Consider the following 19,051-nt stretch of genomic DNA (forward strand, 5'->3'; position numbering starts at 1 on the left):
CCAAGGACAGAAAGAATGACTATAAACGCTGCACTATGTGCATCATGTAGCCCGAGGACAGAAAGAATTTGGCCATGAGATTTGAATCTGGCCTGTCCAATAAGGAGCATGTAATGAAACAATGGGCATCATTATGGAGTTTCCGGTAAAACCCACAGGTAGAAAGCGGGTTACTGGCAAGTAACACTGTTCCCGCCGGCTGGCTTCCTGGTGCCACCGGGATATTATGGCAGGCGGCAGAAACAGTAAATCCCCATTAGCAACGGTGCCGGTACTTCAGTGAAAACACTGCCGGTAGGGGCCTAAACTCCCGGCAGGTCAGGCCTGCCAGGAGTTCCGTGCCCCTACCGGCAGACTCGTAGTTTGGTGGTCTGGAAAGGGTGCCGGTACGTTGCTACCTGCACCCTTATTTCTGGACCACCACACTTGTAATGAAGCCCAATATCTCTGCATGAGCCTATCCATTGCTTGTATTTTGAGATAGCATTATAACATTTGCTTCAGATTTTGAAAGCCAAAGCTTTAACTGAATCAATACCTTCACGTTTTTAGAAGAGCCAGGGTGTTAGTGACAAATTAGAGAGGCATATAAAACAGTTAAAGAGGCAATTGGGATTATAATATCACCCAAGGAACTCTCAATGGCCTTAACAATCTTCCAATACCTGGGTAGAACCAGGGAGCCCCAGACAATGCTGCAGGAAATGCTGTCCTCGCGACACAGTCTGAAGTCAGGTGCAAGCTATTAACTCTGCCTCATACCTTTTGGTTTTATTAATGTTAAGACATTTCATTTTGTTAGTGCTTTAACATTTTGGCACCTTCTAATGTTGTGTACATTGTTTAATTGCATGTAGGGTTTATGTTTTAATGATTGTGTTTTTCTAGTAATACACAACCCAGTTGTCTTGTTTGACTTATTTGTGTTCAGTGTTTATGTTGCTGCTGACCAGGCTCTCTGCGTTTTGCTGTTGGCATCACCAAACTGATGTGATGCTGAGTGTTGAAGTGTTGCTGCCCTTTTCTGTCGTTGGTTTGTTGCTGATTGACTTCTGAATGATTTGGTGTTTGCATCTTGTTGACCTGCTGGTTGGTGTATAGGTGTTTGTTATGTTGCTAATATGACACTGGATGATATGGTGTCTGCAACATTAGTGACATGGCACTGGGTGCTTTGCTGTTTACACATTTGCTTACGTAGCACTTAATCTTTTGGTGTTTGAACAGTTGCTTGCATGGTACAGAGTTTTTTGGTGTTTGCATTGTTGATGACATTGCTGTTTTTTTGAGGTTTTGATGTTTACTGACATGGTACAGGATATTTTGGTGGTGCTGTATTTTCTAACAAGGTGCTTAGTTTTTGCCAAATGTCTGGCATGGCACTGGGTGTTTGGCTTTTGCATGTTTGCTAACATGGTGTGTGGGGATTTGGTGTTTGCTGACATGTTGCTTGTTGTTCTTTTGTAGTTGTATGTTTACTAATATGGTGCTCAGAGTGTAAGTGGTAATATTTTCCCTGTCTTGGCACTGAGTGTTTTGGTGTTTGTACGTTTGTGGGCATGGCACTGGGTATTTTGGAGTTTGCACATTTGCTAACATGGTGCGTGGTGTGTTGGTGTTTTCTGACATTGTGTTAGGCGTTTGGAAGTTTGGAAGTTTACGGATAAAGTACTCAGAGTGTAGGTGCTAGCACCTTTCCTTGCATTGCCCTAAGTGTTTTAGTGCTTGTGCATTTGTGGACACTGTACTGGGTGTTTTGCTTTTTGCGTATTTACTTAGATGGCACTGGGTCTTTTGCTGTTTGCGTGTTTACTTAGATGATACTGGGTGTTTTGCTGTTTGCGTGTTTACTTAGATGGCACTGGGTGTTTTGCTGTTTGTGTGTTTACTTAGATGGCACTGGGTGTTTTGCTGTTTGCATGTTTAATTAGATGGTACTGGGTGTCTTGCTGTTTGCGTGTTTACTTAGATGGTACTGGGTGTTTTGCTGTTTGTGTGTTTACTTAGATGGTACTGGGTGTTTTGCTGTTTGCGTGTTTACTTAGATGGCACTGGGTGTTTTGCTGTTTACGAATTTACTTAGATGACACTGGGTGTTTTGCTGCTTATGTGTTTACTTAAACGCCACTGGGTGTTTTGCTGTTTACGTGTTTACTTAGATGGCACTGGATGTCTTGCTGTTTGCATGTTTACCTATATGACACTGGGTGTTTTGCTGTTTGCGTGTTTAATTAGATGGTACTGGGTGTCTTGCTGTTTGTGTGTTTACTTAGATGGTACTGGGTGTTTTGCTGTTTACGTGTTTACTTATACGGCACTGGGTGTTTTGCTGTTTACGTGTTTACTTAGATGGCACTGGGTGTCTTGCTGTTTTTTTGTGTTTACTTAGATGGTACTAGGTGTTTTGCTGTTTGCGTGTTTCCTTAGATGGCACTGAGTGGTTTGCTGTTTGCGTGTTTACTTAGATGGTACTGGGTGTTTTGGATGTTGACTCACTTTGCATTGGGAGGTTTGGTGTTTGCAATTGTGTTGAGATGGCATGGAGTGTTTCTCTGTGTGCACCTCTGCTGATATGGTTCTACGTCTTAGGTGTTTGCATGTTTGATGATATGGTGCTGGGTCCCCTGGTGTTTGCACTTTTGCTGACATGAGGCTGGATGTTTTGTTTTTGAAACCCTGCAGATCTAGTGCATGAATTTCTTACCTCCATTTTGACATTTTGCCTCCCTTTGAACCTCCAGCAGAAGTCCCCGTCAGAATCGTTCGTCGGTCGGGAGAAGCGGTCCAACTCCCAGTCCTACATCGGACGCCCCATCCAGTTGGACAAGATTCTGCTGTCCAAAGTCAAAGTACCACACACCTTCGTCATTCACTCGTACACGCGGCCTACGGTGTGCCAGTTCTGCAAGAAACTGCTCAAGGGTCTCTTCAGACAGGGGCTCCAGTGCAAGGGTGAGTGTGCCCACACAGAGGCTAGAGTGAGTGTATGGTAATCATGTCGTCATTGGGTCAAGTGTAAGAGTGAACACAAATGGTCAAAGTTGGAAGACCGACATGGGGGTACGTTGGGATCAAAATGGTTGTGACCTATTTAGCATAGCACCTGCTTTTGCCTAGTATAGTCTGGTTAGTTTGACACCAACAGCTATATGGAGGCATTACTTGTGACTCCCCAGGCAAACCGGTGCCGTAGAAGCATGTTTACCTTTCCTCAGCTGGCTCCTTCCTCTGGAACAGCCTCCCCCTTCCTCTCCATCTTGTGCCGGATCTTCTCAAGTTCTGCAAGCACCTCAAGACTTTCCTATACTCCTCCTCCTTCCCTCCCTCCTGTGCTAAAACCCACAGTTGCTGTGATTGGTGGACTAGGCCCTTATGTGTCCTTTTGGGTCCTGGCCTTCTGTCTGATCACCCGCAGCATCCGACCTCCCCCTGCACTTGCCTTTGAGCACTACTTGGCCTGTTGTCTCACAAGCCTGCACTTATCGTATGGGCTGGTGACCCCTCTTCCATCTATTGGTCACTGCCTGGCACTTACTTGTTACCTTTGCAACTGGTGTTTTGGCACTTCACTGCTGTGTGGAACCTCTAGCACTTACAGAGCCTTACAAATACCCAATAAATAAATAAATAAAAATAAATATTTGGGGGACATGTGTTGTGTGTGTTCGACAATGCTTATGCATTAGGATACACATGGAAAATATAGAAAGAATAATGTGTCATACCTAATGGACATAAAATGTACAATTTGAATCTCATGTGGCTGTTAGATTTGTGGATATGAACTGGCTTCTCATTCCCCAGAGGTAGCCCTGATGCATCAGGATGCTCGATATTCTGGAGGATATGAACTGGCTTCTCATTCCCCAGAGGTAGCCCCATCGCACAGGGGATGCTTGATATCCTGGAGGAAAGGAACCGGCTTCTCATTCCCCAGAGGTAACCGTGCTGCCCCAGGGATGCTTGATATCCTGGAGGATGTCAACTAGCTTCCCATTCCCTAGAAGTAGCATCGGGGATGCTTGATACCCTGGAGGATATGAACTGGCTTCTCATTCCCCATAGTTAGCCGCGCTGCACCTGGGATGCTTGATATCCTGGAGGATATGAACTGGCTTCTCATTCCCCAGAGGTAGCTCCGCCACACCAGGGATGCTTGATATCCTGGAGGATATGAACTGGCTTCTCATTCCCCATAGGTAGCCCCGCAGCACCTGGGATGCTTGATATCCTGAAGGATATGAACTGGCTTCTCATTCCACAGAGGTAACCCTGCTGCACAAGGGATGCTTGATATCCTGGAGGATATGAACTGGCTTCTTATTCCCCAGAGGTAGCTCTGCCACATCAGGGATGCTTGATATCCTGGAGGATATGAACTGGCTTCTCATTCCCCGGAGGTAAACCTGCTGCACCGGGGATGCTTGATATCCTGGAGCTGCTTTTAGCTCCTGCTCATCACATTTATTTCTAGCCCAGGGCAAGGTTGAGAAGACCCACAATGGTGACCAGGAAGGAGTGTTCACTCAGGCGGGTAGGGGCGCATGAGCCCATGCTTAGGGTGTGGGGAATCGATGTGCATGGGCACATTATTGCCATAGGGCTGTGTGCCAACATGCAGAATATACTTGCGGTGCTCTCCTGCAAGGGTAAGATTGACAGAGTAGGAGGATTAGTGACCTCAAAGGAGGCATTATTGCGTGTGCAACCAGATGTTGCTGGGCACATTTAAGGGTAGCCCTCCGGTGTGGGAGGAGGAAGGATGGGAGAGTGTCCATTCAGTTGTGAGGGTGCTCACATGGGTGGCAGATATGAGATTGTCTGGGCCTATATAGGGGGTAGGTTTGCGTGGGCCTACACAGGGGGCAGATTTGAGTGGACACACACAGCGGCTGAAGAACATGTTTCATGGTCCAATATTGGAGCTGTTTCACACTGAGACTGTTCAGGTGAAGGACAAGGATGAGGGTGTCCTTTGGAAAAGTCCCCGCCTTTGCTTTGGTGGTGTATGTCGGGGTGATTTGTGGGGGATGGGCCCCAACAGAACACAAGGACCTGTGAAGGGGATCACCTCATGGGCTCTTCCCTTGTTACTGACCCTTTAAAACCTTCATTATATGAATCACAGACACCAGCCTTGGCCCACGTTCTTGCGGACCCGTGAAAGTTAGAGATTGGCCATGGGGAAGTCAGGAATTAGCAACTTGAGTTTGCAAGGCGGAAGTGTTCTCACAGCAACTGCAACCCATCAGCAGACTGCGGAACAGTTGCCGGCCCTACCACTGTTCACTCACAGGCACCACGGTTGCGCTGTGCATGCACGTGATGGACGGATTCAAGAAGGTGAGCCGGCCTATCAAAGGCTTGGTCCATAGGGCAGAATATTGAAAACACTTGACCATAGACATAACTAAGCCCAAAGGACGGGATCAAGGCTTTATAAAAGCCCGGGCAAAGCGATAGTGAGTGTGGGTGTTTGGAGTAGTGGAGCGACACAGCGCGGAGAGGCAAAGGTGCAGAAAGAGCTGAAGAAGCAGGAGGAGAAGAATGCACAGAGAGTTCAATGAGTAGGTGGCACAAGTATTGGGAGAAACGAGGGGATGTTGAATGAGAAGATGTGCAAGGAGGAGAAAAAAGTACAGAGGTTGGAGGAGAAGATTAAGGAGAAAAAAGTACAGAGGTTGGAGGAGAAGATTAAGGAGGAGGAAAAAGTCCAGAGGTTGGTGAAGATTAAGGAGGAGAAAAAGGTACAGAGGGTGGAGGAGATGATTAAGGAGGAGAAAAAAGTACAGAGGTTGGAGGAGAAGATTAAGGAGGAGAAAAAAGTACAGAGGTTGGAGGAGAAGATTAAGGAGGAGAAAAAAGTCCAGAGGTTGGTGAATATTAAAGAGGAGAAAACAGTACAGAGATTGGAGGAGAAGATTAAGGAAGAGAAAAAAGTGCATAGGTTGGAAGAGAAGATTAAGGAGGAGAAACATTTACACAGGTTGGAGAAGTTTAAGGAGGAGAGAAAAGTACAGAGGTTGTAGCAAAATACTTTCAATGGGGAGGGGAAGATAAACGCGGCCAAGGTCAGAAGAGGAAAACTCTCAAAGTGAAAAGAAACAGAGGTGGAAGGAGGAGAAGACTGGGGAGGAAGAAAGAGTCCTGCGATATGAAGGGAAAATAATAGCAACAAAGAGAAGAGAATACAGAAGAGGCTGGAAGGGAGATAATTAAGGCAAGCTGGAGTGGGCAGAGAAAATTGAAACAGAGACTATATCAATGGCAGGGAAGAGCAGAAGGCAGGAGAAAAGACCAAGGGAGAAGAAGGGGAAAGGCAAGGGGAGCAGATCCTTATTTGGGGAAAAGTAAGAAAAGAGGATCAGAAAAAGAGCAGTCAGATGTTCCCTGTAGGTCCAGGGCCAGGAACAGTCATAAAGTGAGACTACATCCAACTACCAATTGTCCGAGGGAAGGGGGGGGGCGCTCATGGCGGAGTAGCAATGAGAGTAGCTGACAGATAACCCAAGAGCCAGTGCTGAGATCTAGTGCCAGGTCCTCAGGTAAGAGTGAGCATCAGTTCAGTGAGGAGGCAAGTGAGAAAGGCTTGGGTGATAGTATCCAGCCCTTGGAACAGGGATGCACAGCAGCACCTGATCAAGAACCTAGAGACCCTTCCAACCTACCTCACCTTCGGGATACGCGCTGGGCGTTACTGGAGCAAAGCTTGAAGCTCCAGCAGGAGGGGTGCTCTGTCTAACCCCAGCCCGGTGTAGAGGCCCACTGGGAACGCGGACATCTCCCAATCCAGCAGAAGTGGGCTCAGAAGCCTGTGCGTGATGCCAAGGGGAGACCCGGAAAGAGCGCCTAGGGTAGACAAGGCTGGAGTCAGTGTTTTCTTCACCGATCCAGAGGAAGAACCAATGGGGAGATCTACAACCTGGGGGGCTTGAATGCCCAGAAAGAAACACTAAGAGTTCTGGGACCCAGACAGAGCTCTTCCAGCCAGGACCTGCCACTGCCCAGGGGAGGGAATTTGCAGAGGCTTCTATCTGGTGATGAAGACACTGGTGAAAAGGGGGCTTGATGGAATCCCACAGTAGAAGGGGATGAGGGGATATATCCTTAAGGTTGGTCATTTGTTATCTTTGGTTTTGACCATCACAAAAAATCTACTACCGAATTCTGGCATGTTTGTTGTGAACCACAAATAAAGACCCACGTACCTAAATTGTTCCTCGTCTCTGTCCACGATAATCTGCAGAGGGAACATGGATTTGTGTTAAACTAGGGGTTGGGTGAGAACGGTCAGACGGCGGAGGGCCGTAAAGGTGTGCATGCACCCACGTACTACAAGGGTGAGTGTCCACACAGTGGTTGCCTGTGATTATGCTCACAGCATGGGCAAGAATGAGTTTGCCCACATGGTGGCAGATGCAAATGGCTTCAAATGTGGCATGGGAGAACTATGCCTACACAGCGCGTGCTCATGGGGTAGCCATGGTGAGTGTTCCCACAAAAGGCTAGATTGTGTGTGTTCCCATCGAAGCAGAGCAAAGAGTGCCCCTGTGTATAATGCAGTGCAAGAATGAGGGTTTACACTTGGGTTTGTGCCATGTACTCATTCTACTGTACTAGGCCAACTGGGTATGCTGCAAGTCACCCCCGATCCCCCAATGTACCACACAGGATAAATGGGTATGGGCCAAGCATCCATCCTACTGTACTAAACGGACAGACTTGGTATGGGCAATGCAGCCACCCAATTTACTAAGTAGGCCAAAGAGGGGTGGGCCAAGCATCTATTCAACAGGGATATGGGCCAAGCATCTATTCTACTGTACTAAGCAGATCAACTTGGTTTTGTTCAAGCATCTATTGTACTTTACTAAACAGGTGTGGGACAAGCATCTATTCTACTGGACTAAACAGATGAAACTCGTGTGGGCAAAGCATATATTGTACTGTACTAAGTACATTAAACGGGGATGGGTCAAGCATCTATTGTACTGTACAAAAAAGATCAAACTGGCATGGGTCAAGCAGCTATTGTACTATACTAAATAAATGTAATGGGCAAGGGTCAGCAACTATTGTACTGTACTAGACAGATGAAATGGGTATGGGCCAAGCATCTATTCTACTGTACTAAACAGATGAAACAGGTGTGGGCCAAGCATCTATTCTACTGTACTAAACAGATGAAACAGGTGTGGGCAAAGCATCTATTCTGCTGTCACAACAGGAAAAATGGATATGGACCAAGCACCCATCCTACAGCACTAAACAGGCAAACCTCGTATATGCGATGCATCCTCCCTACTTTACTAAATAGGTCAAGTGGGGGCGGCCCAAGCATCTGTTCTACTGTACAATACAGATCAACCGAGTATGAGCCAAGTGTCTATTCTACTGTACTAAACAGATGAAATGGGTATGGGACATGCATCTGTTCTACTGTACTAAACACATCAGCAGATGTGGGCCAAGCATCTATTCTACTATATTAAACATATCAAACTGGCATGGGCCAAGCATCTATTGTACTGTACTAAACAGATCAAATGGGTATGGGCCAAGCACCCATCCCTCCGTACTAAACAGGGCATATGAGTGCGGGGCAAGCATCATTCTACTGTACTGAATAGATGAAATGGGTATGGGCCTATATAAGGGAGGCATGGTATCACAAGTATGACACTACAGGTTTCAAAATCTTTATTAGATTCGTGGGGTTTGGAGAAACTCCTATTTTGCCCTATAGCTATGACAGGAGTAGTCTCTACCATCAAATAATAAAGAAAACACTATCCTAGTCAGTCTTTGTCAAATCAAAATGGCTGATACTAACAAAACATAATGCCTGCCCTATCTATTATACAAAAAGCATGTAAAAGGGAATATGCATGCAAAGGAAAATCACTGTTATAACATAAAGAATTAATGTGGCTGAGTCAGCTCTCCTCGCCACTTTGCACAGCATGGAGAAATGCAGCCCCCGTAGACAGGATGACACACTGTGGCTCGGGTTCTCAAAACAAAATGTGGATCCAGTCCCACCTGACCTTCCACATTAAAGCCACTTATTCCAGCGTTCCAAAAGTTCTTTCACAGTTCAACAAAAAGTTCACATAGGTCTCCCTTTGTCGGGCTCGGACCACTCAAAGCTTTAACAGTTCATGTAGGTCTCCCTCAGCCAGACCCGGACCTCTCAATTATCAAGTACCTGATTCAATGCTTATCTCCCTCAGCCGAGCTTGGATTGAGAAATCACAGCACTTGCAGGGGTTCCCTTCCCCAAGCTTAATGCACATTCATTAGGAGTTCTAACTTATCACACTTCTGGCCTCCCTTAGTTGGGGTTGGACCTTTTACTGATGTCGAAGACTTTTAAATGTGCAAGGCTTTTACCATAGACCTCTGCAGGACCACTTCAATTTTCTCTTCAGCTCACACTCTTATGTTATTTGCCCCAGTGTCTATTGGTCTTGGTAGTTCAGTACCATAAGCAAAACGTTATAAAAAATCTTTCGCTTTAAGCATTGACCTTTTCACTTCCTCTTTTGCCGGGGATAATCTTGACCACTACACATTTCAGAGTTTGTTCACTTTTCCACTTTATAACAAGTCATTTCACATTTTGCAGAGACTTTTGAGTGGGCTACTTCCTTTCGCCAGACCACTCCGCTACTCTATATCACTGGCTTCACAGTTATCAGTCACTTAAAAGTTCCTCACTGGTTAGCTTTCTTTCACATCTCACATATAACATCTCACATTTCACATATAATTTCCAAACGTTGTAGGAGAATGACGCACATTGAAGCCATTTTACAATACATGTGCACAACCTTCACTTGTGAGATACATTGTTGCAGCTTCAATCTTTTCTTGACACAAACCGACTTTCACGTCTTTCACTAACTCACTGGTTGTGCACGTTCGTTCCTTTCTTGTCTCTGTGGCTTTGATTTACGAGTCAAAGTTAATACCACAGGCTTGGCCTTGCCTCGTCAACTCTGTCGTTCACCTGGGAGGGTCACTGGCATCCTTGAAACACAATGCAGGATTCTTCTTTTCTGCAATTTGGCTTTCTCTGCATCTCCTTCACGGTTTTCCATAAGCAACAACCTTCTGTAGGGATCGTCAGGGATTCCCTACCCTTTGCTCTAGTCCATCGATCGGTCGTCCTGCTCCAGTAGGTTCACCTTTGCCCCAGAAGTTCTGCTCCTTCTTGTGTTCCACCTTGCTCAGAGTGTGTCTCTATGTTCTGCCTTTTATCCATGTGGGGAGAGCTAATGGGTATCAGATGTATATGATTAAAGTCAAGTGCCTGACTTTACCTGACCCTATTAGCGGAACATGTCCAATGAGATATGTACGTTTTAGTCTCTTTACATTCAGTCGCCCTCTTCCTTGGCCCAATGTTTGTGTAGAAAGGGTTGGGGGAAGTTTGGACATTGATAATCCAATAAAATAGGATAGGGCATGTGTCATGATACCTGCCCCTCATGTTCCCAGCCCTCCAAGATGTCAGGCTGGAGCCAGGCCACGATCACCTACATGGCCCTCAAGGGCCTCTCCATCCCTCCAAAGACCCACTTGGAGTCAGACTTGGCGCTTGTGGCAGCAGACTCTCTCACTCCCATAGGATAACATTGGGGATTGGACTTGTAGTGCATTGATGAGGACAAGATGGATGCCCCCACATATTTCGGTTCCCAGAACTGCATGTGCAGTCTAGTCTTTTGGGTGTGGTTCAGCCCAGAGACACCTGGGATTCCCAGAGACTATTTAAGCCATGCCCAGGCTGAGAAACATGCTTTGTGTTTTCTGCACCTGCAGCGTGACACTCACCGTGTTCGGATCGGTCTCCAGTAGGCCTGCATCTTTCTTCTGCGCTCAGCTCCTGCAAGAACAAGAACACCGTTAGGAACAGCCTTACCTTGCGGCGCATCTGCCCATCATTCATCGCTTCTTCTGTTCTGCGGGCATCTTCGGCGGAGTCATTCCCATCCCGGCACGCTGTTTCCTAAGGAAAAGGGAAAAGAACAGAAAAAAGGCATTAGTAAGCATTCAGCAAATCTTCGCTTATTTTTGAAGACTGTACGAGCTTTAAACACTTACCTGAATCCCAGCCGCTCTGGGGGAACTCGGTCTCCGGAACTTCTCATCCATCTGCAAGAGGGAAAAGACACTCCAGGTTAGCGTGGAAACATCTAGAGGCGCCGCATACCGCGCTTACTCACTGCATTTCTTCTTCAAAACCGGCATCCACGCTGAAAACGTCGCAGCACCTGAAAGACACAGAAAAAGAACTCAGTTCAATACAAATACGAAAGGGTTGCATCGCGCATCGCGCTCTCACTCACCTTCAGCGCTACTCATCTCAGCAGCATGTTGCCATCCCCGGACGCCGGCCATCATCTAAAGAAGGAAAGGAACGAAGTTAGAGAACTGTTCAAAAGACTCATTATACTTACCTGTCGGACTCTTGTTAGTGAAGTAACTAGGCAGCAACGAGCCCGCATCAATCAACGTGCCCCTGTGCTGAAAGCAGGACGGAGAGCACACTTTCCAAGAAAACAAGGTGAGCTGTGGATCAAAGGGAAGTGTTGGACCCCGGGGAAGAAGGGGTTCAAGCACACAGAGACAATAGGGAGTTATCTCTACCAATCCTGTGTTTCAGGCCCAGTCTCCAGTCGAGTAGACTCCAGGGAAGGGTTCAAGGTCATAAGAGGTCAGAACAGGATGAGTGACATCCCCGTGGATACCAGGTGAGCGTTACAGCATGTGTACGGGAAAGGAGGGAATACCATGTATCGCCACCGGCTGCCTCACCCTCACTCCTCGAAGAGCCCTCACCCAGGTGATCCTCCTGCACTGGTCAACCCCCAGGGTCTGGTTCCAAAGGTGATGACCATGCCCTGGCCATCTGAGAGAGAGAGAGAGAGAGAGAGAGAGAGAGAGAGAGACATCCCTGGGGACTAGTCAGTGAGGCACCCTTTGGCTTCTCACATCAAGCATCTATAGTACTGATTTAGATAGATCAAAAAGATCTGTGCCAAGCACCCATCCCTCTGTACTAAACAGGGCATAGGGGTGTGGGGCAAGCCTTATTCTACTGTACTGAACACCGTACTTTAGCGTATGCAGTTCACTACTTCAATACCATGGGAATGGTCTTCATTGAAGCCACTTCTCTGTATTGATTAACCCTGTCTCTCTGCATTATATTCGCCCTCTGTAAAAGAATGCCAATGGCATCTCTTTGTGCTTGTCTTCACTGCACACTGATGAGCTGGCAAGAGGCGTTTCCGGTCAGTTATTGCCCTCGTAGGTACAAATCAAAGGCCGGGGTCTTAAATGGACCAAGCGAAACATGATACATGCCTGTCTTTGGGGTCAATTGAGCTGTTATAATTTCCAAACGTTGTAGGAGAATGACGCACATTGAAGCCATTTTACAATACTTAAAGCCTAAATGCTCAGCTAGCGGTGTTTCTTTAGCAGATAATGCCCTCTGAACCTTGAGGAGCATCCTCTTCTTTGCGCCCGGGCTACCCCGTTTCAGGCTTATAAAATAAGCAGAATGTGTGTAAAATTTGCATTGCCAGAAACAGTGCTACGATTCGTGAGTCCAGCATGGAAATGCATTTAGTGCAGTGGACGTTAGATGTTTTGGGATGCGTAGTTGGGGGACAGAGTAAGACATAGGGGGTCATTATGAGTATGCCGGTCGGGAAATAAGGTGCCTGCTGGGTGTTCAGGCCCCTACCGGCAGAAATATCACTGAAGCACCGGCACCGTTAAAAATGGCTCTGATGCCTCATAGTTTCCATTCCCATGGAGTCCTATGGGAATCCATGAAATGGGAACTTACTGCCGTTGCCGGTGCACGTAATATCCCGGTAACACCAGGGTATCAGGCGTTGGTAACGGTAAGACGAGTTTTCTGGTAAACCGCCGGTAGCACCGGCGGGTTACCGACAAACTCCTAATGAGGCCCATAGACTCAGGTCTAGTAAAATGGCCGCCTTTAAAGGATGCCCAGGCAGGGTAATCAGAGTTAGCATTCTAGAGTGCAAGCCCAAAACAGATTAAGCAGCAATTATTGGCAGTGGACATCTTTAATAAATTGGCTGCCTTTACATGAATCAGAGGCGTGGTAATTAGAGTATGTGTTTGTCGATTGAAAGCCCAGGGCAGAGTGAGCGGCAATCATTGACAATAGCCCTGTCTAGTAAGATGGCTGCCTTTACATGGTGCCCAGGAATTCTAATTGGAATTAGCGTTCTGGAGTGCAAGCCCAAAGCAGAGTATGTGGAAATCATTGGGTCTCAAAATACTTCAGTGAGTGATGTGATGTAAAATGGTCTTATGTAGAGCACCGCTGCCATGTTGTCGGCCCTGTTAAACATAGCTCTGCAGAACAGAGAGGGGGATGGTGTGGGCGTTAGACGGTGTAGGGGGTGGCAGATGTGAACCCTGTGATGTTGATGGGTGCAGGTCAGAAGTGCCCGGGTCCTGAGAGCCGGCTTGGTTCTTTGTGGCTTCTGGTGGTGGTGGTATGCTTTATGTGGAGTGGAGATCCCTAGGTGGCAGTGACGGGACACCGGGAATAAACCGCGGTCATGCCAAGGGAACGGGTTGTGTGATCTAGCTAAAGATGGTAGCGGGTCGTGCGATGAGCTCCATAGTGGGGGGGTCCTAGGAGGCTCAACGCTGCCCAATGTGTGGGGGTCTGTGTGTATAGTGTAAGGGTGCCAGCAGATGGAGAGGGGAGCCAGTTATTTGGGGAGGGAAGGTGGTTTGGGGTTCTTGAAGAGTTTTGTTATTCGGGTTCAGGGGTCACCTGACACTTTTGGGGGTCAGCCTGCTGTTGAGCTGAGGATTTTTGAGTTGTTATTTGTGAGAATAAGGTGCTCTGGAGGGGGGCGGGTTCTAAACCACTATATATATAGTGGTGCTAATGTTGGACTGAGTGAGGTAGGAGTGCCCTCTCATAGATGCTGGAGCTGTGGGCTAATCTGCCAGTGTGACACTAATGAGGGAATGTCTTGTGTTTTTTATTCAGACTGCAAGTTCAATTGTCACAAACGGTGCTCTCCAAAAGTGCCAAACAACTGCCTGGGGGAAGTGGCCTTTAATGGAGGTAAGTATGGAGGGGGCACTGGGAGTGGTGGGAGGAGAGGAATGAGCTGATGGCAACATAGGGAGGGTGAGAGAGTGCCCAGTAGAGGAGAGGAAAGGGCTGCGCAGTGGAATCAATGAAAGGGATTCTCTAGGACATGGGCCGGCCCCAAGATGTTTTGGACTACAACTACCACCGGCCCTAGCCAGCATAGTCTATGGTGGGGGATCATGGGAGTCATAGTCCAACACACCTGGAGAGCAGCAGGTTAGAGAAAGGACAGGATGAGGTGAGAGGACAGTGCAACAGTAAGTGTAGTAGAGAATGTAAGGGAGTTGAACTAGGGGTAGTGGGATAAAGTGCAGTAGGAAGTGGGGTTAGGAGCAGAAAAGGTCAGCGATAGGGGGTAGAGGGAGGCAGAAGCAGGTAGATTAGAGGGAATTGTGGAGGTGGGCTAGAGGGTGAAGGGGGAGTGGAGGACAAGGTGGGATAGAAGGAGCAGCATAGTGTAGTGTAGTAGTGTAGAGCGATCAAGTGGAGGCCTAGAGAAGATGCAAAAGCAGGGTGTGAAGGGTTAAGGGAAGCTGTGCAAGAAACAGTCAGAGGAGGCGGGGCACGCGGAGGTGGTGAGGTGGATGGACCAATAGGGGATGAGGTACAAGAGGCACTTGGAGGTTGGGTACATAGATCAGGACTAGGTGAGGTAGAGAGAGGAAGACGATGGACAGAAGAGGGCAGGAAAAGGAAAAGGAATCCAGGAAGCAAGAGGATGGGCCGTATAAGGAGTGTAGTAGGAAGTATAGGGGGGCAGGAGACAGGGGGGGGGTAGAGCTGCATGATGCATCTAATGAGGAGAAGGGGCAGGAGAAGAGGGTTCTGGAGTAAGTGAGCAGCACGGCATGCCGTACTCCTAGGTACAAGAGGGAGGTCATGTGGGCGGATTCTGTAGGTTACCCCGGGGGCTGGAACCAGCAAGCTGTTACTTTCTGGATAGCTAAGGGGAAGATGACTGCTCAGGGTTTGCCACTAGCACCCTCCCCACACCCCCACTCATCCATTAGGACTGTCTCCTGAGCTTTCTGGCACAGGGACCTGGTGAGCCACCTTGTCTGTCCAACTGAACTGGTGCTGACGTACTGGTCCACCAATCCCTTATTGGACCTGGTCCTTTGGAGTTCATTTTGGTTACTCTGGTCTCTCCCGCCCTGGTTCTTGTCTGGTGTATGGCAGATTATTCTCCTTTTTTGGGTTGTTTCTGGTCTATTCCTCGCTCTACTTTAATGTTGTATTCAAATGAGTCTTTCAATAATCTCTGAGTGGCAAAGGACCCATTAGGATGTCGAAGAGTTCCCTGCAAAGCAATCCAATCCAATCCAATCCAATCCAATCCAATCCAATCAAATTACAAGGAAGTGTTAGCGTGGGTGCCCGGCATAAGGATGCTTGCAAAGTGTCCGTATAAGATACCCAAGAGCGAAGGTGCCAGGGAAGTGTTAGCATGGGTGCCCGGCATAAGGTTGCAAAGTGCCCGTATAAGATACCAAAGAGCGAAGGTGCCAGGGAAGTGTTAGCGTGGGTGCCCGGCATAGGGATGCTTGCAAAGTGCCCGTATAAAATACCCAAGAGCGAAGGTGCCAGGGAAGTGTTAGCGTGGGTGCCCGGCATAAGGATGCTTGCAAAGTGCCCGTATAAGATACCCAAGAGCGAAGGTGCCAGGGAAGTGTTAGCGTGGGTGCCCGGCATAAGGATGCTTGCAAAGTGCCCGTATAAGATACCCAAGAGCGAAGGTGCCAGGGAAGTGTTAGCGTGGGTGCCCGGCATAAGGATGCTTGCAAAGTGCCCGTATATGATACCCAAGAGCGAAGGTGCCAGGGAAGTGTTAGCGTGGGTGCCCGGCATAAGGATACTTGCAAAGTGCCCGTATAAGATACCCAAGAGCGAAGGTGCCAGGAAAGTGTTAGCGTGGGTGCCCGGCATAAGGATGCTTGCAAAGTGCCCGTATAAGATACCCAAGAGCGAAGGTGCCAGGGAAGTGTTAGCGTGGGTGCCCGGCATAAGGATGCTTGCAAAGTGCCCGTATAAGATACCCAAGAGCGAAGGTGCCAGGGAAGTGTTAGCGTGGGTGCCCGGCATAAGGATGCTTGCAAAGTGCCCGTATAAGATACCCAAGAGCGAAGGTGCTAGGGAACTGTTAGCGTGGGTGCCCTGCATAAGGATGCTTGCAAAGTGCCCGTAAAAGATACCCAAGAGCGAAGGTGCCAGGGAAGTGTTAGCGTGGGTGCCCAGCATAAGGATGCTTGCAAAGTGCCCGTATAAGATACCCAAGAGCGAAGGTGCCAGGGAAGTGTTAGCGTGGGTGCCCGGCATAAGGATTCTTGCAAAGTGCCCGTATAAGATACCCAAGAGTGAAGGTGCCAGGGAAGTGTTAGCGTGGGTGCCCGGCATAAGGATGCTTGCAAAGTGCCCGTATAAAATACCCAAGAGCGAAGGTGCCAGGGAAGTGTTAGCGTGGGTGCCCAGCATAAGGATGCTTGCAAAGTGCCCGTATAAGATACCCAAGAGCGAAGGTGCCAGGAAAGTGTTAGCGTGGGTGCCCGGCATAAGGATGCTTGCAAAGTGCCCGTATAAGATACCCAAGAGCGAAGGTGCCAGGGAAGTGTTTGCGTGGGTGGCCGTCATAAGGATGCTTGCAAAGTGCCCGTATAAGATACCCAAGAGCGAAGGTGCCAGGGAAGTGTTAGCGTGGGTGGCCGGCATAAGGATGCTTGCAAAGTGCCCATATAAGATACCCAAGAGCGAAGGTGCCAGGGAAGTGTTAGCGTGGGTGCCCGGCATAAGGATGCTTGCAAGATACCCAAGAGCGAAGGTGCCAGGGAAGTGTTAGCGTGGGTGCCCGGCATAAGGATGCTTGCAAAGTGCCCGTATAAGATACCCAAGAGTGAAGGTGCCAGGGAAGTGTTAGCGTGGGTGCCCGGCATAAGGATGCTTGCAAAGTGCCCGTATAAGATACCCAAGAGCGAAGGTGCCAGGGAAGTGTTAGCGTGGGTGCCCGGCATAAGGTTGCTTGCAAAGTGCCCGTATAAGATACCCAAGAGCGAAGGTGCCAAGGAAGTGTTAGCGTGGGTGCCCGGCATAAGGATGCTTGCAAAGTGCCCGTATAAGATACCCAAGAGCGAAGGTGCCAGGGAAGTGTTAGCGTGGGTGCCCAGCATAAGGATGCTTGCAAAGTGCCCGTATAAGATACCCAAGAGCGAAGGTGCCAGGGAAGTGTTAGCGTGGGTGCCCGTCATAAGGATTCTTGCAAAGTACCCGTATAAGATACCCAAGAGCGAAGGTGCCAGGGAAGTGTTAGCGTGGGTGCCCGGCATAAGGATGCTTGCAAAGTGCCCGTATAAGATACCCAAGAGCGAAGGTGCCAGGGAACTGTTAGCGTGGGCGCCCGGCATAAGGATGCTTGCAAAGTGCCCGTATAAGATACCCAAGAGCGAAGGTGCCAGGGAAGTGTTATCGTGGGTGCCCGTCATAAGGATTCTTGCAAAGTACCCGTATAAGATACCCAAGAGCGAAGGTGCCAGGGAAGTGTTAGCGTGGGTGCCCGGCATAAGGATGCTTGCAAAGTGCCCGTATAAGATACCCAAGAGCGAAGGTGCCAGGGAACTGTTAGCGTGGGCGCCCGGCATAAGGATGCTTGCAAAGTGCCCGTATAAGATACCCAAGAGCGAAGGTGCCAGGGAAGTGTTAGCGTGGGTGCCCGGCATAAGGATGCTTGCAAAGTGCCCGTATAAGATACCCAAGAGCGAAGGTGCCAGGAAAGTGTTAGCGTGGGTGCCCGTCATAAGGATGCTTGCAAAGTGCCCGTATAAGATACCCAAGAGCGAAGGTGCCAGGGAAGTGTTAGCGTGGGTGCCCGGCATAAGGATGCTTGCAAAGTGCCCGTATAAGATACCCAAGAGCGAAGGTGCCAGGGAAGTGTTAGCGTGGGTGCCCGGCATAAGGATGCTTGCAAAGTGCCCGTATAAGATACCCAAGAGCGAAGGTGCCAGGGAAGTGTTAGCGTGGGTGCCCGGCATAAGGATGCTTGCAAAGTGCCCGTATAAGATACCCAAGAGCGAAGGTGCCAGGGAAGTGTTAGCGTGGGTGCCCGGCATAAGGATGCTTGCAAAGTGCCCGTATAAGATACCCAAAAGCGAAGGTGCCAGGGAAGTGTTAGCGTGGGTGCCCGGCATAAGGATGCTTGCAAAGTGCCCGTGTAAGATACCCAAGAGCGAAGGTGCCAGGGAAGTGTTAGCGTGGGTGCCCGTCATAAGGATGCTTGCAAAGTGTCCGCGTAAGATACCCAAGAGCGAAGGTGCCAGGGAAGTGTTAGCGTGGGTGCCCGGCATAAGGATGCTTGCAAAGTGCCCGCATAAGATACCCAAGAGCGAAGGTGCCAGGGAAGTGTTTGCGTGGGTGGCCGGCATAAGGATGCTTGCAAAGTGCCCGCATAAGATACCCAAGAGCGAAGATGCCAGGGAAGTGTTAGCGTGGGTGGCCGGCATAAGGATGCTTGCAAAGTGCCCGCATAAGATACACAAGAGCGAAGGTGCCAGGGAAGTGTTAGCGTGGGTGCCCGGCATAAGGATGCTTGCAAAGTGCCCGCATAAGATACCCAAGAGCGAAGGTGCCAGGGAACTGTTAGTGTGGGTGCCCGGCATAAGGATGCTTGCAAAGTGCCCGTATAAGATACCCAAGAGCGAAGGTGCCAGGGAAGTGTTAGCGTGGGTGCCCGGCATAAGGATGCTTGCAAAGTGCCCGTATATGATACCCAAGAGCGAAGGTGCCAGGGAACTGTTAGCGTGGGTGCCCGGCATAAGGATGCTTGCAAAGTGCCCGTAAAAGATACCCAAGAGCGAAGGTGCCAGGGAAGTGTTAGCGTGGGTGCCCGGCATAAGGATG

At 48.8% G+C, this 19,051-nt stretch overlaps 1 protein-coding gene across 4 annotated transcripts in view; it reads left to right on the forward strand.

The window, feature by feature from the left end:
- PRKD1 (protein kinase D1) overlaps window positions 1-19,051 on the forward strand; it is a 1,050,331-nt gene that overhangs the window by 831,900 nt on the left and 199,380 nt on the right. For 3 of the 4 annotated variants that reach the window (XM_069638504.1, XM_069638505.1, XM_069638507.1), the window contains 2 exons: window positions 2,742-2,952; window positions 14,060-14,137. In XM_069638504.1, coding sequence (XP_069494605.1) covers window positions 2,742-2,952; window positions 14,060-14,137 — 289 coding nt within the window. The remainder of the gene's footprint in view (window positions 1-2,741; window positions 2,953-14,059; window positions 14,138-19,051) is intronic. The other variant, XM_069638506.1, reaches the window with a different exon arrangement.

The sequence above is a fragment of the Ambystoma mexicanum genome, chromosome 14, assembly GCF_040938575.1.
Source record: "Ambystoma mexicanum isolate Mex_15411 chromosome 14, UKY_AmexF1_1, whole genome shotgun sequence".
NCBI lineage: Eukaryota > Metazoa > Chordata > Amphibia > Caudata > Ambystomatidae > Ambystoma > Ambystoma mexicanum.